We start from the raw sequence: 22818 nt of genomic DNA, 5'->3' as shown, positions 1-22818 counted from the left end.
TGGGTATACACATGACTGAGTCTTCAAGACCTTCAAGTGGAACCAGGGATGGAGGGGGATGCGCTTGGGCCTCCAGGTGTGTCACCAGGGGGCGCGCGAGGCCCTCCGCGGAGAGCGCGCGCGCGTGCGCATTCCGGGCCTCGGGTCTCCGGAGAGCCTCAGGTTGCGCATGCGCGTCTCGGTCCCGAGGTTGGGATTGGCTTACAGGCGGCAAAGCCGTGTGCGCGTGCGCTGCAGCCCAGGCCGCGGTAACGATGGCGGCCAAAAGTTTTGCATCCCGGCTCGCTCGCTCTCGGCGCTTTTTCAGCGGCTTCGTGGCCGGAGCTGTGGTGGGCGCCGCGGGAGCCGGGCTCACGGCCTGGCAGTTCCTCCAGAGTCAGGGCACTGAGGCTGCGTTGGCGGCGAGGGAGCCGGGAGGTGAGCGGGGCCTGCTTCCCCTTCCCCGACCCAGGTGTCTGTCGGGCGCGAGTCCATGTCTCCCTCCTCCCAGCGCGGCTCCCTGCTCGGCCTCCGCTCCCCGCGTCCCCCTAGGCTAGGCTGCCTCTCCCACCCACTTCCTTCCCCCGGGATTCCATCTCTCCTTGCCCTCACCGTGTTTGTCACCGTGTGCGTGAGTTCATGTCTGCCCGCCCCGGGTTGCTGGCTCCCGAGAGGCGGCCGAGTCTGTCTGTCCATCATCACTCCGGCCGCTGGCGGGTAACGTGATGGGCGTTCACTGAGTGCGGAGGAAGGGTGAGCGCACACGCAGTGCTGCTGTCAGTGTATCGTAGTTCACAGGAAGAATGCCCGCGAGCCCGTCTTCAGAGTCTGTCCTCCCCACGCCCCCAGGTGGGCCCGGTATTACCCTTCCCCCCGCGAGCTCATTGAACGTGCTCCTCTGAGACTCGGGTTAGCAAGAGAACTAGTCCATGTATGTAAAAAGCCAGCGACCTCAGTGCCTGAATGATTCCTGAATGACCGGTCTGTGATGCCCACTGCAGCCCACCAACCAGGCGGATCAGGGGCGGGAGGCCAACCTCCCCATCCCTTCCCCGCCACCGGCCAGGCCCTGATCAGCCCCCATTGGGGCGGCCGGCCAGACCTGACCGCGCTCGAATTCGTGCACGGGGCCTCTAGTATTTGTTGAAAGACTGGAGAAGGCACCCAGACAGGTTTATTTTGAAACTGAACTCCCCGTTGAACGCGTGCGGGGTTTCTCCCACTAGGAAAAATACCAGGTCTACTACTGTCTTGCTGCAGCAATACCAGAACCATGAGGCATAGTGTCAGTGAATGAAGACCTTTAAAAAAATTGAAGCCCGGGCCGGTGTGCTCAGTGGTTAGAGTGTTGACCATGCACTGAAGGGTCTTGGGTTCGATTTCCGGTCAAGGGAAGGTACCTGGGTTGCAGGTTGGATCCCCACCCTGGTTGGAGTGCATGTTGGAGGCAACCAATCAATGTGTTTCTCTTTCTCTCCCCTCATCCCTCCCTATACGCTTCCTCCCCTCCCTCCCGCTCTCTAAAAAGCAATGGAAAAAATATCCTCAGATGAGGATTAACAAATAAATACATAAATAAATTTAAAAGGGCCGTGCTTTGGTCCCTACATTAACTCTTTAAAAAATATATATTTTTATTGATTTCAGAGAGAAAGGCAGAGGGAGAGAGAAACATCAATGATGAGAGAGAATCACAGATTGGCTGCCCCTACCGGGGACCCAGCTGGCAGCCTGGGCATGTGCCCTGCCTGACTGGGAATCCAACCGTGACCTCCCTGGTTCATAGGTTCCTGCCCAACCACTGAGCCACGCCAGCCGGGCCCCACATTAACTCTTAAGACATAACGAGTAGGGCGGCTCATTCCCGTTCAGTCGTGCCAATGACTAGTAATGACAAGAGTTGTTCCTCTGCTGCTTTTGTATACGCAGTACTTTGTGGGGCAGAGATTTGCAACTTTGATGTGAAAGACCAGTCAGATCAGGTTCTTATTTGAAAGTGAAGGAGAGAGCTCCAGTTTATCTTGCTATAACTACACAACTGGATATAGGCAAGACCTGCCTTTTGTCTCCAGTCTCTTGTCTGAGTTACAAGTAATTGCAAAAATAAGATCTCTTGGTTGATTAACTTTTGAGCCGGTCCTTTGTAAGTCTTGCCCCTCTTCCTTTACTTATAATTTTTTTGTTCCTAATAAGAGTCACTAACTTGGTTGTTTTTGTTTTCCCCCCTGTTTTCGTTTTTAGGTTCTGCAGAACAGGCTCTCTTGGGACAGTTTGGGTTTCCTCTGACTGGAACGGAGATGAGGTGTTACACTAACCACGCCTTGTCTTACGACCAGTCGAAGCGGGTGCCTAGATGGGTTCTTGAGCATATATCCCAAAGCAAGATCATGGGTAGGTGGTTAGAAGTGAAGGCATTGCTGGAAGGTGTTTCCAGATGTGGAACACGGGGCATTAGCGATCAGCTCAACCTTTTTCACGTGACAGCACGTTTAGAAGATGATGTTTGTGTAGCTCACTGGATAAATGGACCCTGTCTGGCCGTCAGGGAGCCCCAGACCCTTCCCAGCTGCCTTGGGCTGAGAGGATCCATATGTTGACACATAAATTTGTCATCAGTATTGCTGCAATAAGCAACATTCATTCGTTATCTCCACAGCTACTTTTAGTGTCTCTGACACGGCTAAATCTTGGGGATATAGGAGTGACCATGGCACTTTGAGGTGGAGTGGGTGTGGGTTGACTTACCAAACAAATAATCATGAATGTATAATTACAGTTGGTGATAACTTTTCTGAGGGAAACGTGATTGTAGTTTGGGTTTGTATAATCAAAGAACAGTGGAGAGTATAAGGGATCATAACAGGGGAACCTGATTTTGATTAGCGAGGCTTCTCTAACAAAGTGGCCTAAAGGGGGGCTGGCAGAGGAGTCGGTGGGCCATGCGATATGGAGAAGAGCATTCCAGGCAGAAAGAAAAGCACAGTTGCATCTTTCAAGGCCCCAATATGAAGAGTTGTGTTCGTTTGGGAACTAAAAGAAGGCCAGAGTGGCTGCAGCAAGGGAGGCCATGATGTGAAGTGAGACTGGAGAGGTAGGTAGGTGTGTGAAGTCTGTTCATGTGTCCTTAAGTCTTGGTAGATTCCTGTAATTAAGATGACCAGGTCTTGATATTCAATGTCAAATTGATTTCTGGGTGGATTATTTCAATTTACACTCCTGCCATCACTATTTGTCCTCTCTCTCAACCCTCACCCATAATGGGCATTATTGGGCTTTACCAGTTTAATAGCTGGTTTTACTTGCACTTATTGGTTGCCAGTGAGGGTTAGTATTTTGTGAATTATCCTTTACTATTTTCAGTTGGGATACTCTTTTTTTAAAAAACTATTTTATTGATTTTTTACAGAGAGGAAGGGAGAGGGATAGAGAGTTAGAAACATCGATCAGCTGCCTCCTGCACACCCCCTCCTGGGGATGTGTCCGCAACCAAGTTATATGCCCTTGACTGGAATCGAACCTGGGACCCTTCAGTCCGCAGGCTGACGCTCTATCCACTGAGCCAAACCAGTCAGGGCGGGATACTCTTTTTTGAATTGATCTGTAGTAGTTCTCATATATTATGGATATTGCCTTTTGTCATAGTTGTTTTATTCTTATTTTGTATTTTGCCTTTTAATTTGCTATGTGCCCCACAAGTTATATTTCCTTTGCTTGCAGCATGTGCCATCTTTATGTATATAAAAGTGCTGCTATTAAAATGAGTGTGTGCCTCCATAGAGTGCACACCAACCAGCATAACAGCAGGAGGCTTGGAATGTGTTTGCCGCCGGAGAGAAACTGATGAGCAGTTATCATAGCAGTTGAGACTTGATTATAAATTTGCATCAAGGGAAACTCATTTGCTTTAGTCTTAAGCCTAATGAGTTTCCTTTAAGTGCAAAAATTTTCCTAAGATAATAAGGTATTTTGGCTTGTACTAATTTTATTCTGCTATTAAGTTATTTCTTTCAGGGGCATGTAAGAAAAGCATTGAGTTTCATATAATAAACCCATGAGCTGTGTAAGGTTTGAGGAGGTAAAATAGAGCCAATTACTTATATTTGAAAACAGGAAGGAATATATCTGTGATTTACTTAAGTTTAATGTAAAGTGTCTTGTTTTTAGTAATGATGAAGTTAATCAGACTAACTCTCCTGCTAAAAACAAGAATGTTATTAGAGGTATGTAAGAAGTATATTTTAAAAAATCATACACTCATGAAAATGCAGAGTCAACAGGATAGTGGAGAATTGCCAGGCTATATATCTAGAATATAGTTTGCATTTCAGATTTGCCAAATTGTTCCAGTTATGTTCTTTACAGCTTCTTTTGGATCCAGTATCCAATTATGAATCACATAATACATTTAGTTGTCATATGTCTTCAGTCTCCTTTAATTTAGGACAATTTCTCTGCCAAAAAGGAATAGAAATGTCTTTTCTGACATTGACATTTACTGCATGAATTGTTGGTGATTTTCATCATCAAGATGGTGGTTCCCAACTTATATTTGGGAAAAAGCCAGAATCCAGAGAGTTGAAGGCAGTCCTGGCAAACCAAAGGCACATTGCCTTTGGTTCTGCAGCCTTATAGGGTGCGGTGGCCTGAAGGGAAGACCTAGGGTTCACCCAAGGTAGACTGTTATCGGAGACCCTCCCAACGTTAACCTAGAACCCCAGAGGGCTGCACCCTTAGGGAAGGGTGAACCAGAACTAACTTCCCTGCCCATCATGGGGGACTACATGGCAGGTTGTCTTGCCCTGAGCAGAGAAGGGTTAACAAGTAGAATAAAAAACTTCTTCTGGGGAAGTTGAGGCCACAGACTGCCTGTGCAGACTTGTAGCTTGGATTGCTCAAGGAAGCTTAAGTCCTGAGCTTGGTTTAAAATGGTCCTCCACTGCTGATGCCTCCAGACACCTGCTAGAAGTGAATTTATATGCATGCTTCAGGAAGGCATCTTCATCCTAGGCCATTAGAAATTCCCACAAATGATTTTTCAAGGGCAGAGAGCATCAGGCATGCAAGGAAGCGATTTCAGTGGTAGTGACACTTGGAGAAGTTTACTAATAATTCTTCTGTATACCCAGTAACTTTTTCTTTATGAAATTCTAAAAAGCTAGGTATTAGATACTTTACTCTGAACCTTGGAATCTAATAATTTAAAAATTATTCCTGGCTAAATGAAATGACATTGCAGTCAGTAACTTTATTGATCTCCATTTTACACTTTTTTTTTTCAGTAGCAGTCTGAGTATATTCCATCTATCCTCATAATTGTAATTTAATAAGCTCTGTCCTAATGATAGAAAATGTAGAGTTAGGATGTGCTGATGTCCACTGTGGCACACTATTCCAGAGGTATCAGAATATAAGTAAAATTGAGATTTCTTCTCTCCCATGTGGTACTTAGATATTTTATTTCTGGAATTTTTTGGATTGAGCTCATAACTTAAATACTTGTTTTGTCATGGCTTAAGAGGCAGTAAGCAAGATATCAGAGACACTCTCCCCCTCGGCTAGGCTGTGCCTGCCCAGAACAAATTGTTTTGTGTCTATATATATCCTTTATTTCAGTCCATGTAAACTTGTCAAATACAGTTGTACAAAATACAATATATGGGGTCTTTTTAAAAAGCAAGAATTTATTTAGTAGCTAAGCTTTTTATTTAGACAGCTCAGCTATTTAATTGGTTATTGTTTTTATGTAAATACTAGCCAGGAAATATTTCCCCCTTTAATTTGAAAGGCTAGAAACAAAAGTATATGAGATAACTACACTGTATGAAAAGCATTCTTTCCTAGACTAGTCCTTGCTAAATTCAGATGAAGTATCTGAACTATCCCAGGAACTTGAGACAGGCATTCAGTCACTAACTACTAGCTGCTCAGAGAGATACTGGCCAGAGCAACCAGCTTGCCTTGCTTAAAGAATTGTGAGGGACATTGGTCCACTGATAACTTAGTCATTTTGTGTGTTTTTCTTCAGGTGCTGCAGACAGAAGAAATTGTAAATTCAAGCCTGATCCCAACATCCCTCCAACCTTCAGCGCCTTGAACCAGGACTACATTGGAAGTGGGTGGTCACGAGGACACATGGCTCCAGCGGGAAATAACAAGTTTTCATCTGTGAGCATATCGTGGGGGAGGGATGGGAATGTGGGGCTGGCATTGTGCCGTGGGACGTGGAGGTTAACCATCAAGCAGCCAGACCTTAAAACTTGAGATTTTCTATACTCTATTTTCCCCTCCCTGACTTTATTTCTTGTTCAGATGCTGAGACATTTTTAAACAGGTTGAGGAAAACTAAAGCTATGTAAAAGGGAACTGGAAAGCCAAAAGGAGCTAAAGCTACTCGTTTTTATTTTGAAAAATGTCAGACCAGTAGAAAAGTTGAAAAGGGAGTACAGCGAACACATTTTGATACATTTACTTTACGTGTGTGTGTATAAAATTTTAGCCGTCACAGACATCATAACACTTCATTTCAAAATATATGGCTTAGGAGATTGTATCATTTAAGAATATTTGTAGATATGACAAGAGTGTCATTATACCCAAAAATGTGTGCATATGTGTTTTTGTATATTTGTACAATAATTTCTAATATACAGTTTGCATTTCAGATTTGCCAAATTGTTCTAATTATGTTTCTTACAGCTTTTTTCGGATCCAGTATCCAATTATGAATCACATAATACATTTAGTTGTCATATGTCTCCAGTCTCCTTTAATTTAGGATAATTTCTCTGCTAAAAAAGAAGATACATGTCTTTTATGACACTGACATTTACTGCATGAATTGTTGGTGATTTTCATCATTAAGATAGTGGTTCTCAACTCGAGGTACTCATTGTAGTCACCTAGGGGAGTTTTAAAAATTCCCGATGCCCAGGCCTGTAACCCAGAGCAGGTAAGTCAGAAACTCTGGTGGTGGAATGCAGGCATCCTCACTTGAGGACATGCTTAGAAGAAGGGAGAGAGAGAGAGAGAGAGAGAGAGAGAGAGAGAGAGAGAGAGAGAGAGAGAAACATCAACTTGTTGCCCTCTGTATGTACCCCAACCAAACCCACAACACAGGTCTGTTCCCTGACTGGGAACCTAACCAGTAATCTTTCCTTGCACAGGATGGATGCTCAACCAACTGAGCCACTGGCCGGGCTAGGCATCCATGTTTTTAAAGTTCCCTGGTTTATTCCAATGTGCAGCCAAGGGTGAGAGCCACTGCTCGAAGAGAAGGTAAATGGCTTTGGCAGTTAGTGTAGCTCAATGAAAGGAAATATACTTACAGAGCTCCGTGTCTACGGGTCAGAAGTGCAAAATGAATGAACACGTAGTGGCCAGAACAAGAATGTTTCTCTGCACCTTTGAACTGATAAGTTGTACTGTGCTACTTAAATAAAATTCCTAAAAGTTGACCTTTGAGAAACTGCCAGAGGCTTAAAACCAGAATTTAGGGTAAAACTCTTCAGCTTCATATTGGAAACTTTTAGTTCTTAGAATCTACACTATAGGTTTGAATTTTATAAATTATGAAGAAAGCTAGCACACCAATCTACTTATTTTGTTATAGTCCTTATTTTGAATAATCATTATTGAACTTTGTGTCCTGGCATACCTCTGGCTTTCCTTTATCTAAATAAGTTAATTGCCTAGAGCTAACACATGAATAAGGAGCTGGTGTTCTCTGCTTTGTAAAATCTCCGGGGGAGAAGGCATTTCAGTACAAGTTACTCTTGTTATTTCTTTTCACAGAAAGCCATGGCTGAAACCTTCTACCTTTCTAATATTGTGCCTCAGAATTTTGATAATAATGCTGGATATTGGAACAGGTGAGGTGAGAGTTTTAAAGGTGTGATTCTGTGGGAGATGAATGATGTGAGGAGAATTTGCTAGTTGCTTATCAGCTGTTTCTGTCTTTGTTTTTCAAAAGCTATTTCTACTGGAAGTACTTTCATGAAGTACTTTGGACTAGTTTTCTTTGCTGTATTTCAGGAGTATAGTTTTCTATGGGAGGACAGACTTCAAAACATAGCCAGTCATTTTGATCATGTTTGCCATTGGTCAGAAGTCAAATTCTGGAAGAAAATACTATTGCTAAGGCATAAAGTATTTGTTTAATATGTCCAGAAAACACTGTGTTTTTCTCTACTTGTATTTCAAGAGTTGCTAGCTTTAAAAAAAAAATTGGTACAATTAAATATAACCATTAACCAGTTTTAAATCTGTTCTGTCAGGGTAACTCTTTAAGCATTTAAAACTAGCACTGAATGAGACTGTTTCCAGTTGCTGTGTTTTCCCCAAGTAGTACTTTTGTGGAATAAAATGAAGTAACTAAGAGAGCACCTGCACACTACAGCTGACTGCAGTGGTTATCAGTTGGGGCCGCATCTGTGTTGTCTACATACCCCGCTTACTCTACTCAGATTAGTGTAAGCAGGTCACGGATATGTTATTTTACTATTTCACTATATATTTTTTAAAAAGATAAAGATTCTTTTAAAATATAACTCTGGTACTATTATTGCCCCTCAAAAATTAATAGTAATTCCTTATTACCAATTTTACAGTCGGTGTTCAGATTTTCCTGATTGTCTTTAATTTGTTGTTGATTGGTTTGAATCAGGCTTTAAACAAGGTCTCTACATGTAGATTTGGGTGATATTTCTCTTCAGCCCCTTTTAATCATAAGTTTCCCTTTTTTCTTGTAAATTATTCGTTGAAAATCAGGGATATTTGTTTTATGGTTTCCTTTTCATATTCTGTCTGATTGCAAACATGGAAGCGTTTAACATCCTAAGAGATATATTTTGGGGAGGAAACTCTACTTTGTTATTGGGCTTACATGCTATGACTTTACTTTTTAGATAATGAAACAGGAATGGTGAGATGCATTGTTTTCTCATGAAGCTCAACTGCAGTATAAGAAGTGCATATTGAAACTACTGGCCATTTTTATCCAGTTAATGAGCAAAAACAATTTTTAAGTGACACATCCCAGTGTGGTAAAGATTGCTGTAAAACTGCTGTGTCATTTTGCAGTTTATAGGGTAAAGTGGGACAATTCCATTAAAAATATTAGTAGGACATATAATCAGGTGTCATTACAATTTTCAGTAAAGTAATTTTGGCCCTTGATATTTATCCTAAGGAATTAATATAATGTTGCATTATATAAGAAGTATTAGGATAAACCCAGTTGCCCCGCAATAGGAAATTATATATATAAAAGCCTAAGCAACCATTACAACCATTCGACTGAAAGACTGGTCACTATGATGTGCACTGACCACCAGGGACAGATGCTCAATGCAGGAGCTGCCCCCTGGTGGTCAGTGCGCTCCCACAGCCAACCTCCTGCAGTTCTCCCCCACCTCCCTCCCCAGCCGGCCCCAGCCGACCTCAGTCGGCCCTGATCACCCGCCTGGTCAAGGAACCCCACCCGTGCACGAATTCATGCACTGGGCCTCTAGAACTTAAAAAGATCAACTTAGTTGGAATGATATTTCATTCTTGTAAAAGTTTAAGAACTATGCCGAAACTGGTTTGGCTCAGTGGGTAGAGCGTCGGCCTGCGGACTGAAAGGTCCCAGGTTCGATTCCGGTCAAGGGCATGTACCTGGGTTGCGAGCACATCCCCGATGGGAGATGTGCAGGAGGCAGCTGATCGATGTTTCTCTCTCATCGATGTTTCTGACTATCTATCTCCCTTCCTCTCTGTAGAAAATCAATAAAATATATTAAAAAAAAAAAGTTTAAGAACTACAACATAGAAAAATAAGGGAGAAAACAAAACAAAATTTTAGTTCTAAAATGAACACAGTGCACACAGTAAAATTTAGATAATTGTATTAATGTGTGTGATTTTTAAGTTTTTTTGTGTGGTAAACAAACTGGGAACAGCATTGCTTACATGCTTACAATGTTTTGTGCCATATCTACACTAATAAAAGAGAAAAATGGTAATTGGCGTACGACCGCTACCCTTCCGATTGGCTAATCAGCGTATCCTTATGCAAATTAACTGTCAGCCAAGATGGCGGCCGGCAGCCAGGCAGTTGGAAGCGAACATGAGGCTTCCTTGCTCCCGTGACTGCAGACTCCAACGTTCCCCGCCTTGCCGGACTCTGAGCTGGCAGTTTGAAACATTCTAACAAATATAGCCGGCTGGGATCTCAGAGCTGAAGTTATACATTGTTTCGATTATAGAACGGCAAACAAACCAGCAGCGGAAGCCTCAGAGCTAGAGCCAGAGCTAAAGCTGTCCCAGAAGAAAAAAAAAAAAAAGAAAAAAAGGAGTGGTTGGGAGCTTCCCGCCAGCCTGAAAGCAGTCAAAACCGCCAGCCTGAAAGCAGCCCTCAGCCCCTCACCCAGACTGGCCAGGCACCCCAGTGGGGACCCCCACCCTGAAGGGTGTGTGACCAGCTGCAAACAGCCATCATCCCCTCATCCAGGCTGGCCAGGCACCCCAGTGGGGACCCCCACCCTGATCCAGGACACCCTTCAGGGCAAACCAGCCAGCCCCCAGGCCTCTATCCTATATAGTAAAAGGGTAATATGCCTCCCAGCACTGGGATCAGCGGAGCCGCGAGGCCTCCTGGCACCAGATCAGCGTGACAGGGTGCAGCGCCCAAACCCCCTGATCGCCCTGCGGCTCTGTGTGTGACAGTGGTGGCGTCCCAACCCCCTGATCGGCCCTGCTCTGTGTGTGACAGGGGGTGGTGCCCCAACCCCCCTCCCCCCGCCCACGGGCCCTGCTCTGTGTGTGACGGGGTAGAGCCATAACCTCCCCATCGGCCCTGCCCTGAGTGTGACAGTGGTGGCGCCCCAACCCCCTGATTGGCCCTGCTCTGTGGGTGACAGGGGGCAGTGCCCTAACTCCCCTATCGGCCCTACTCTGTGCGTGACAGGGGGGAGCTCCCCAACCTCCTGATGGGCCTTGCTCTGTGCATGAGAGGGGGAGCTCCCCAACCCCCTGATGGGCCCTGCTCTGTGCGTGATGGGGGGGGGGGCAGTGCCCCAACCCCCTGATTGGCCCTGCTCTGTGAGTGACAGGGGGCAGCGCCCCAACCCCCTGATTGGCCCTGCTCTGTGCATCACAGGGGGTGGCGCCGCAACCTCCCCATTGAACCTGCCTTGAGTGTGACAGAGGGCGGTGCCCCAACCCCCCAATCAGCCCTACCCTGAGCGTGACTGAGGGTGGCATCGCAACCTCCCAATCCGCCCTGCTCTGTGCATGACAGGGGGCGGCGCCCCAACTCCCCAATCAGCCCTGCTCTGAGCCCGACCAGGGGCTGCACCTAGGGATTGGGCCTGCCCTCTGCCACTCAGGAGCAGGCCTAAGCCAGCAGGTCATTATCTCCCGAGGGGTCCCAGACTGCGAGAGGGCACAGGCCGGGCTGAGGGACCCCCTCTTCCCCCCCGAGTGCACAAATTTTTGTGCACCGGGCCTCTAGTCTTGTTTATATTAATGTCTCTAGTTAAGTATCCTTGGCATCTTTCTAGGGACTTGGTATGGTTTGCTTTTCTGCGTTAAGCCTGTGAGAATATCATACATTTTTTTGCATTGTTTTTCAGAATAGAAATGTACTGTCGAGAACTGACAGAGAGGTTTGAAGATGTTTGGATTGTATCTGGACCGTTGACCTTACCTCAGACTGGAAGTGATGGAAAGAAAATAGTTAGTTACCAGGTAGGGACATGTTTTAACATTCAGGCTTATGCTCTTTGTATGAGATTATAATCTCCTCCTGGTTTTCTACTTTTTATTTCACTTATTGAACAGTATTAACATTTATGTTTGCTAGCTATAATTTAGTCCAAGCTTTGCCTGTATCAGAGGTTATAAACTGAGGCTTTATTTGGTTTCCATAGGATGTTGTTTTTGAACTAGTTGATAATGTTTAATAATTGGGAGTTGTCACATAAATCCAGATTTCAGCTTCCCCTAAACACGTCAGCTGACTTGGTCACACTTGGCATAGATTCCCACAGGCGCCGCTCACTAGATGAGAGCAGCCGCTTGCTCCGAGGCTGAGCGCATGCTCTTCGGTCACTGTGGTCCACCCAGCCCGTTTCACCATTTACATTTTCCCTTTAGCCCTTGGTCGTTGAGTTTATAATCCTGGGTCTATCGAAAATATAAAACCAGCATTTATAGTATCATGAATGTGTAAGTAGTATGTTTGGACTTGTAAAGAAGTAGATATAATCCTATATCATTACGGCTATGCCACTTGAGATGAGTATTGCCACAAGCAAAAAACTGAGAAGTGGAAAGTAAGGTGGCAGTGTACAATATTATAATTACTGTTTTTAAAAATGTAATACTATGCTTTTTCTTTCTAATTCAGAGCATTTAACCTTATCACTATTTTTAAAAAAAGGTAAATCAGTTTCTTCTTGAGACATTATTCTTGGAGCCCCTGACTTCCTTTCTAATTTAGACTACTTGTTTACTCCCTCTTTCCCTCCCTCCCTCCCCCTCTCTATCCCTCCGCTCTCCCTTCCTTTTATTCAACAAATATTTCCTAAGCTTCCAAGATATACCTGGTGCTGTTCTGTGTGCTTCTGATACAGCAATAAGCAAGGCTGTATGTTACATGGAGGTTACATTATAGTGGAGGAGGTACACCATCAACAAAATGCCAAGGAAAAGTAAGACCTGTAGAGAGTTATAGTGGGAAAGAAAGGCTGGGCCACTCGGGGAAGTGGGGCTGAGCAGAAATCTAAGGGACATGACGGAGCAACCCATGTGAAGAGTTGTCAAGCAAGTGCAAGACACGGGCGAGATTTAGCTCAGTGTGTTCAGGAACAGCTAGAATGCCAGTGTGGCTGGAGCCGAGAGTGCACTGAGGGGAAGGGGTGAGTCACGGAGGGAGGCACTGGGAGGAAGTCTGGGCTGTGTTAAGTGAGATAGGACACTTGTAAGGTTTTGATCAGGACAGTGGCATAATCTCATTTACATTTTTAAAGCTCAGGCTGGCTGCTGCATGTGAAGAACAGGAAACGAGGTGGAAATAGGGGACCAATTAGGAGGCGAATGGAATGGTCTAAATGAGGAATAATGACTTGAGTAGGGAGGTGGTGGTAAAATGGTGAGAAGTGGTCTGATGTAGGATGTGCCTTGCAGGTAGAACCCGTGGGGCTTCCTAGTGGAGTAGTAGTAGAATAAGAGGGAAAGAGGCAAGGATAGCACCTAGGTTTTCAGTCTGAGATCATGAAGACCAGAGGGGGGCAGGTTTAGGGGCTAGAAGTCGGGTTGTGTTTTGGCTGTGTGCATTTGAGATTGCTGATGTGCAAATGGAGACTGAATAGTTAGGCTGTGAGTTTGGATTTCAGAGGAGAGGCTGTTGGGACTGGTCAGCACACAGATGGTATTTAAAGCTCTAATGAGATCATGTGAATGAGTATAGATAAAAGAGGACAGATCTGAGGTCCGGACCACAGAGAGCACAGGCCTTTACAGCAGTGGTTCTCAACCTGTGGGTCGCGACCCCTTTGGTGGTCGAACCACCCTTTCACAGGGGTCGCCTAAGACCATTCTGCATATCAGATATTTACATTTCGATTCATAACAGTAGCAACATTACAGTTATGAAGTAGCAGCGAAAATAATTTTATGGTTGGGTCACAACATGAGGAACTGTATTTAAAGGGCCAGAAGTTTGAGAACCACTGCCTTAGAGGTTGAGAGGAGGAGGATCGCCCAGCAAGGGAGACAGAAGGAGCAACCTCTGAGGCAGGAGAAGAATCAGAGTGGGGTCCCAGATGGCAAGTGACGAAAGCACTTCAAGGAAGGAATGATCAGTGGAGAACTGATGCAGGATGCAATCCAGGATGATGCATTTAATCTGAAACAGTTAGTCCTGCAGCCTTTTTGTCTTTAATGACGTTGACATTTGAAGAATACAGGCCAGTTTTGCAGTATGTTCTCAAATTGGGTCTATCTGTTGTTTCCTGGTGATTTGGTTCAGTCATGTTTCTGGCAGACCACCACAGCGGTGCTCCTGTGTGCGCCTCAGTGGTCATGTCAGGATGCATGTGATTTGTTTGTCCTGCTATTGACGATAATAGCTTCGGTCACGTGGTTAAGGTGGTCTCCTGCAGATTCAGTCACTGCTCAGTTACCATTTTCCCCTTTGAAATGAAGTAGTGATCTCTGGAAATACTTTGAGACCATGTAAATTTTCTTCCCTTCACCTGCTAGTTTTAGCACCTGCTAATGATTCTTCCCTGAGTCAGTTATTACTATAATAGTTGCCAAATGACGATTTTCTAATTCTTATTCCTTCTACATTTTTTTAAAATCTTCACCAGAGGATATGTTTATGATATTAGAGAGAGAGAGAAACATCTATTGGTTGCCTGCCACACTCCCCGACTGAGACTTGAACCCGCAACCTTTTGGTGCCTGAGACAGCGCTCCAACCAACCGAGCCACCCCGTCTACTTTATTAGTTGACCTTCTACTGAGGAGGAGCTTATCCTTCATATTTATTATCAGTGTGAACTCATGGGCTCTTATTTAGTGAGTTTTAATCAGTTTACTGTGTATTCCTTTTGATGCTCAGATTTTCCCATATTGGGCAGTGGGAGCTCCTTCCAGCTGTCACCTGTGTCCTTTTGACACGTTCTAATCATTTTAGCATTTCCTGCTTTCTGGGGTAACGTGATTTCCCAGGCTCATCTTGGCCAAACTCTGGGATTATCCATTTTTCCGAGAAGCCCTCGTTCCTTTTAATGGAGATTGGTATTTAGAAACCAGGATCTGGATGACAAGTTGATTCTTGAGTGCTCGGTCGGCTGTTTGGCTTGTCATGTGTGTTCACCACATTTATTTTTAGCCTTTTATAATAGGTGGGGAGAGCCTTAAGAAAGAGGTATGTGAATTCTGTTGCTTTAGTGGCTCGCTGTTGGGAGCCTTTTTTCTCCATTTTCCATTTTTCTCTGTTTTTTTGAGAATGAGATTTATAGTTCCTGGTCATAAAGAAAGCATACTGTGTGTGTGTGTGTGTGTGTGTGTGAGAGAGAGAGAGGTGGATGTGAATGTAAAGTTGAATGTTAATAGGAATCTATATTTCTAGTGAGGCATATAGTTTTTCATTCTTTCTTGGAATTATGTAAAAGTAAAATATACCTTTATATATTTTACTTTTTACTAACAATTTCTCTGTAATCAACTAACAGCTTTTGTTAGATTTAGCATTATTTTTCAAATGGAACTTGCTTTCAGGTGAAATTTTAAACTTAAAACTTTAGCATATCAGCATATATCTATGTCTATATCTAAAGCAAAATATAATCACTGAGTAAGTTGGAAAAATTGTCTCAGAGCTTGGCACTTTAATTGGGCTAGAAATTTTTTATGTGTGCATGGACAAAAATATGGTTAAGGAAGACAGACACGGGAGGAAAACAGAAGACAGAGAAAAAGGTAGGATCTGTGCTGAGAAGCAGTGAGCTCCCGACATTTGGGTTGGAGCGTTCATATTAGGAAAGAGACAGAAATAGAAGGAAAGGTGGCTGGGGCCAGGTGTTAAAAACCTTGAGTGCCCAGGTTAAAAGTTCAGCTGTTTGCTAGCAATTCACATAAAATAGTTGTGGGTAAAACCATGTCCGTTAGTGATGCTGAAAAAGAGGGCCCAGCATTGCCCAGCCCTAGACGGTGGTCTGTTCCTCAAAGGAATAAATATTTGAATTGTGAATTCTTATTTCCCAGGGAATTCCCAGTGCCCGGAAGCATTTTGTTTTCTCAGATCTCGCCTTTTAATATTTACTGCTTATTTACAAGTATTCTCTGAACCGTATCTTAGGAGAATGTACCTAATAAAAGTAAGGGTATTTATTTAGATTTCTATGTAGCATGAAGCATACATGTGTATACTTTGGAGGAAATGAAGCACATGAACTGGTATTATTGAGGGCCATATAGACCACACTATAAATAGCTCTATACATCTATCTCATTCAGTCCTCACAAACAGCCCTTACATCCAAGTAGTCATCTTCTGTAGGTAAGGAAATTGAGGTTTCGAGGGGTCAAGTCCAAGTCACATAGCTAGTAATTGTCGAAGGCGAGATGCAGGCATGGGTCTGTCTGCTTGTATGAGAATTGCCAGTTATTCGGAGCATTGTTCTCTGAAGCTCTCAGAATTCTCCCGAGGGATTGCTGCGCTCTTCATATACAGAAGCTGAAGGCCAGGAGGTAAAAGATGGTGTGGCTGGAGAGCAGTTAGGAGTGATATTTGCTAGGGCGCAAAAATAGCAGAAAATGGGCCAAGAGGAGGATTCCTGACAGGCAGGCAGAAATGTCCCGTAGAACATGTAGGGAAGGATCACAGCCTCATAGGACTTGCGTGAATGTGAGCCTCGGGGAATGTAAGTAGCAGTGATTTTACCAGAAGTGAGTCACCTGACAGCTCTAATCAGAATCACCCCCTTTATTATAGCCGAGGCCATCCATGTGCTCTCTCTGATGTGCGTGTTTCCAGAAGAGACTGATTCCACACAAGAGAAACACACCGGAGGATTCTGGCCTGAACATTCTAATTGACCTGACAACAGTGAGCTTCAGATTTTATGACCCGGTGGTGGTGGTAACAGGTGCTTAACAGTCTGTGTTCCCTCTGCAGCATTACTTACCAACTGTCACCCACTCCTGGGGCGCAGGGCCTGGAACACATGCCCAGGGATCTTAAGGCATCACTTGAAGTGATCAGGGAGTAATTTAAAAAAAAAATTTCCTTTTTTATCTTTAGGCAAACCTTTTCATTTTCGTATCTGTTTGTTTTAATTGAAAAATAAATTATTTTACTGGTTAATATTCAAGTAGAATTGACATCTGGGAAGACAGGGTTTGTTTTACGGTGATGTGGCAGTCTCCGGTGTCGTGCCCAGAGCAGGTACCCCAGTGGGAGAGGCCTGTCTCCTAGGGTTTGCGCAGCTGCAGCACCTGCAGAGACTTTACAGATGGCACACGGCTGGCCCCGTTCCTGCTGACTTTCCACACTTGTGTGAGTCCCTCTTTTCTTGTCCTCTGTCCTCTCAGGTATGGAGTCCCGATTTATGACATTACTAGAGGCCTAATGCACAAAATTCGTGCAAGGGGCTCGGCCCTCGCAGCCCTGGCTTTGTCTGGAAGGTCATCCGGACGGTCGTTCTACTGTTCGGTCTAATTAGCTCTTTATTATATAGGATCATGGTTTCTTTCACTTGATTGGCATGACTTTTTTAAGGGCTTGGTCTCTCGATGTGTCCAACAGTTTTATTTTGAAACCCAAGTATCTTTTATCTGTCTGGTTCTAGCAGGTACAGATGTTTTCCTCACGATCCCACTTAGTATTTCAGCTGAGGCCTAGTTGATGTGAAGAACGGCAGACGTAGACTGGGTATTATTTGCTGCTGGTGTCTTTGGTCACTGATACATCATGGAGGCCCAGCTCTGTGTGTGTGGATTTGGGGGGTGGGGATGGAGGTGGGGGAAGGCAGCAAATTGTCATTTCTGTCTCTTACACGGAAGGAAACACACCCAGGCCAGTACAGACTAAAACTAACTTCAAGTCCCGAGTGAGTGCCAGCGTATAGTTTTATCTCTAGTCACTCCCAGCTGATTTCCAGTTTTTGTTACAATCTGATAAGAGTTCAGTGCTTTTTGGTATTTGGACAGCAGCAAGGATTTCTTTTGTAAAGTATTTTTATACCGAAGTCGTCTGTGGAAAGGGTTTCGTTTAAGTCTTCGAGTCTTCTGTTTAGGGCATCGTTTGCATCCATGCTTTCTCCTCCTGAAACCTAGTGTCTCCCTTAACTGGTCTCATCTTGCCAGGTTTCCACTCGGTCCCTCTGCAGAACTATCTTTTGTACCAATTGCATTCTTGTCTTTTGAATGATATGCACTACAAAAATAGCTTTTTTATTGAAGTCTTGCAGATTTAAAGTCTCCTTTTTCTAATGAACATGTCTCTGTGTCTTCATAACTATCCTCTGAAATAGGCAGTTGGGGTTATTACCTATTTTAGGAATCAGTGAAGAAGATCCTGGTGGGCGTGTCTTAGTGGCAAAGCCAGGACTTGAGCAGGTCTCTGGGATTTAGTACCCTACTACTAAATCTGCTTCAGTACCCTAGTAGTGTCTAGAAACATTTTCTGAAAGTCTTCCAGTTTCTTCAAAAGTGGAAAAATTTATTATGTAGGTTGAATTGTCTACAAAGAAGATGGTAGCTCTAAAATACCTCAGGATTGTTTTTAAGTCTTAAATTCAAGAAAGAAACAATGGGCTTTCTCAATTTCCAAATAGGACTGGTTTCTATATTTCTTAAAGATGTTTACTTCTTGAGAACAAAGCGGACTGAATCAAAAAGGATAGTGAGTGGCTAAGTTTTCATTTTTCTCTTTATTTCCAGGGATAGTGTTTCCCCCTCTTTGTTGAAATAGTGTGAGAAGGTCGTGGGTGGAAGAATCACGCCTTGTGAGTAGTAGAAACTTCTTGGTCTCTGAGGCTTTTCAAAAGTAGTGATAGAGGTCCTCTAGGTCTTGTGAGAGTTTTTGAAAACCTAATAGAAATGATATATTTCCTTGAGGTAAAACGATGAATCTTAAAATGTCAAACTTACTTGCTTTTGGCTGGAATTTAATGAACTGGATTGGAAGCCCTGGTTGGCAGCAGATGAACCTGACCAATTAATTGTTTTTGAAAATTGCTATTTGTTTGTAGACAGAGAGCCCCTGAGGAGAGAAAGTAATCAAATGGTGTCCAAGGTTCCTTTCAGTTGGTCTGAGAACTGTACTGTAGTGAGGGAGGATGTCCACCAGGTGGCACCAAGGATTTGCTCAACCTCAGGCTCCCCAGCTAGTGCCTGGAACGCTTGATGCCCATTTAAACTCCCCCCTGGTACATCATGGTTCAGCTGCAGCTGTGCGGGCCGTCCTGGTCCCTGACTTCCCTGCACCGACCCCTCAGGGCTGTTGCTTGTGCTCTGTAGTGGTGTCTCACCACATCCTACCTGCAGTGAAAGCTGTGTGTGGATTCCTCCTCGAGATGGGAAGCTTCTGGAGAGCAGGTATTTACTTTAAAGCTTTATCCCTTTCTGTGTTTCCAGCAGTGCCAGGCACAGGACCCTGGGGTTGCACAGTTGAATTAACATCTGCTGGTGATCTCTGGGCTCATTGTAGACCTCCATGGAGTTCACCTTCAGTGTGTTTTTGCCTTGAAGAGTGTGTTTTCCTCCCAGCTGCATACATGACTTGTTGGAGGGGGTGGGGGTTCTGTGTCTGTAGATTGTATAATTTCATAGACTTTAAACTGCTCCCTGATCAGCCATTTTCACTAACTTCAGAGGCAGTTAGTTATAGAAATCTTTCCTGGGATGGGTCTTCCCTGCGGCTCTGCACGTGGTGTTGGCAGTGGGACCTCTACGTGCCAGACAGCAGATGGCCACGGAGTTCTCAGGCTGTGTGCCATGTAGGTAGGAGCCTAGGGAAAGCAGAGTGAGCCCTCTGTGCTCTCGGCCCTCTGCGGCTCTCGGCCCTCTGCCTCATCTGCCCCCGCGGGGCCCCCGCAGCAGCAGGGTTGCTCGGGCAGGAGGCCTGAGAAGGGCAGGGGGGCCCGAGCACAGTGGTGCTGGATTGTGTCGCTGTACGGGAGGCCATTAAGGAAATGCATGTGCAGGTTTCTTTCTGAGAAAACAGATGTGGCTTCTAAACCCACTGGAAGGAGATTTGAAGGTCTCATCACTGTTATTTTATCATGATAGCCGAGCTACACGAGCAGCCATGCTGTTTCCAGGCCTAGCCCTGTTGCTGTGTGGACACCTTTGCAAGGCTTTGATATGATGACCTGCAGAAGCTGTGTCTGGCCCCAGAGTGTGCAAGCCTCCGAGCACGCAGCGTTTACATTTACTTCATTTTAAAAGTAAAGGCTATTTGTTGAGCTCCCTCGTGAATTTGATAAACTAAGAGCATCTTTTTATTTCTAGAGCAGGAGTTCCCAAGCTGGCAGTTTGACCTTTAAATGTTTAGAGACCAGAAGTTCTGATTATGAGATGAAGTGAAAATTATAGCCTTTCTTGTCCATTAAAAACCTAGGACTCCTGGCATCCCTTTGTCCTACAAACAGAGCAGGGATGTGACCCCTGCTCTCTGGGGTGGCATTATTTCTAAGAAATAATCAGAAACTGCCTACTAAATGCTCATCTTCCTTGTGAATCTGTATTTTGGTTTATTTTTACCTTTGGCCATTGAATGTAAGTTCATTGTGATGGGGTATCTTGTCAGTGCATTTTTAGAAATGCATCTAACGTTTCCACAGGAAGCATTTGGGAACTGCTAGCATTGATTCGCATCACTAATAGGGCTGCCTTGTTTTTAGGTGATCGGTGAGGACAACGTGGCGGTCCCCTCACACCTGTATAAGGTGATCCTGGCTCGCAGAAGCCCAGAGTCGACTGAACCGCTGGCACTAGGGGCCTTTGTGGTGCCCAATGAAGCCATTGGCTTCCAACCCCAACTCAGTGAATTCCAAGTGAGCCTTCAGGACCTGGAGAGGCTGTCGGGACTGGTGTTTTTCCCTCATTTGGATAGAACTAATGGTATCAGGAATCTCTGTTCTGTGGACACCTGTAAGCTCCTGGGTTTCCAGGAGTTCACTCTGTACCTGAGCACAAGGAAGATTGAGGGAGCCCGATCGGTCCCCAGACTGGAAAAGATCATGGAGAACCTGAAGAACGCAGGGATTGAGCCCGATGATTATTTCATGACTTGCTATGAGAGGAAACTGGAAGAACTCAAAGCTAAGGAGCAGGCAGGACTCCCGGAGAGAAAGCCGTCCTAGTGTTCACCTCGGAAGCGTGTCATCTGCAGTGAGACACATGCCCTCTTCGGGCTCACGTATTTGAGAGGCTTTGCTTCTTTGAAAAAATGATGGAATCCTAAATTTAGGGCTAAACTCCCTAAAAGACGAAAGAGCTAAACCTTTTTGGTTAGTATTTTATTTGACGTGGAACTAACTGTTAAAGGAACTGCAACACCTGTTGATCCAGGGCTGACCTTGCGCCGGGCCAACCGGAGGACTGTGTGTGTGAGATGGCGAGATCGTGCCCCTCGGCGTGTACTGTATGGGAAGCACCTTACCTTCTCGTCTCCGGGTCTGCAGTCTCTCATGCATCAGCTTGGCGCTCCTGGAACCCAGTGTTGTGCAGCGTTTTCCTTCTTAGGACCTGAGTGGGTCTTAGAGAAGCTGTTAGAGCGCCTCTGTGTTATCCTGTCGACGGGGATGCTGCTGGGCAGGGCAGAAGCAGATTTACAGTTGTTCAGACAATAATGTAATAATAATACAAGATAAACTTTCGCATACTCACAACTGTAGGCCTGCTTTAGGCCACCTGTGTATTTGTTTCTTGTTGCTCTTCTCATGGGGCCTGAGATTTCTGCTGTAGGCCCTCTGAGGTAAATACCACTCTCCTCATTTGACTCGTGAGGAAATATGTGGGTAAATCCAGGGTTTACCTTTCTGAGGAAGTGACCCCCCAGGAATGAGGCACAAGGACTAAGAAGAAACCACGAGGTACGTTCAAAGCTTCCCCTACACACAGGCTTTGGACTCAGATACGGGATTTGCTGGGTAAGAGGCGTCTGGTTTCTTGTCTGTCCTCAAGCCAAAGGGGCTTTACTGTCCTCCGACTCCCGCCCTCTTTAGCTCTTTGGGAAGAAAGAGTCACTGGTATGTGAAGGTTGGAGGACGTCTTTGTGGGTTTAGCAGAGTCCCTACTGGCCTGCGGAAATGCAGCTCCTTTCAGGCACTCCATGGTGCCCAGTCGGTGCGCTCCTTGCTTTCCAAGTGAGCCTTTTGTTCCACAGATCAAGGGGCCCAGGAAGGCTCTGTGCTCACCGACTCACCTGCTCACGCTTTGCTACCTTTGTGCCTGTGTCTGCCTGGGTAGCGCAGGGCAGGTGGTGTTTGAGCCAGTGGCCCAAAGGCAGCTATCGCTGGGGGAACGTGTTTGCTGAGCCAGATCCCTAGACTGGGGTTTGCGAGGCATCTATCATGGGCGTCCTAAGGATAGGCAGTGAGATGTCAAATCAGGACCCAGGAAAGAACTTGTCTAAGCGCGCTCATCACTGCTGTCGTTCCAAGTGGTGTCACCAGAACAGAAATGTCTCTCACAAAAATGCCAAGGCTTTAAGGGAAAGGCAAGATGACAGGGATGAACCTTGTTCTGCTTTTTTTTGTGGCTAAAGAAGTTGTGGGGGGCCGTCAGAACAGGGTAGTCTGATTAATACCGTCCTCTTAGCACACTGTTCCCCATTAGCTGTGCCAGCCTCTCCCCAGGGATAGAGAGCCAGCATGTCACTGTGACCAAAACATCTGTTACTTTCCTTGCTGGCGCGGTGACAGTGGGTCCCAGTGTTTCTCCAGGAGCCTGAGCGGGGCTCGGGGAAGAGGTCCTGGTGCCGGCCGCCCGCCCTGCCACCGTGCTGTTCTGACCTGAATATCCACAGCCTCCGAGTTTCTTTCCTTGCTGTGCAGGGACTCATGACTTTTAAGTCAATATAGTATCTTAAGGGTTCACTTACTTTGAAAAATACTACCTGATCATTGTGAAAAACAGATAACTGGTTTAGAAAGTGCAGTGGCCCTATCATTTTTACATGTAGAAGTTTTGTTGGTATACAGTGGTGATGTTTGAATTGTCTCAGTGTTTCATTAAGAGTCCCAGCAAAACAAACTTTAAAATGAAAATACTGGGCAGAGCTTAGAATTGCTCTGGATCAACCCACTTCAGCCTCCCCCAGTGGGACTGGGATTATCT

The 22818-nt window shown here is 45.1% G+C and overlaps 1 protein-coding gene across 1 annotated transcript; it reads left to right on the top strand.

The window, feature by feature from the left end:
• Positions 1-226: 226 nt before the first annotated feature.
• On the top strand, positions 227-21365 carry EXOG (exo/endonuclease G). Its single transcript, XM_006099756.3, has 6 exons — positions 227-417; positions 2221-2370; positions 6005-6144; positions 7771-7847; positions 11592-11706; positions 20379-21365. Exons 1-6 carry the CDS (start codon positions 255-257, stop codon positions 20838-20840), a joined length of 1107 nt encoding a protein of 368 aa, XP_006099818.1. The 5' UTR covers positions 227-254; the 3' UTR covers positions 20841-21365.
• Positions 21366-22818: the final 1453 nt, after the last annotated feature.

Source organism: Myotis lucifugus, unplaced genomic scaffold, assembly GCF_000147115.1.
Source record: "Myotis lucifugus unplaced genomic scaffold, Myoluc2.0 scaffold_283, whole genome shotgun sequence".
NCBI classification, from domain to species: Eukaryota; Metazoa; Chordata; class Mammalia; order Chiroptera; family Vespertilionidae; genus Myotis; species Myotis lucifugus.
The sequence above is the reverse complement of the archived record's forward strand: the minus strand, read 5'-3'. Positions and strand labels throughout refer to the sequence as shown.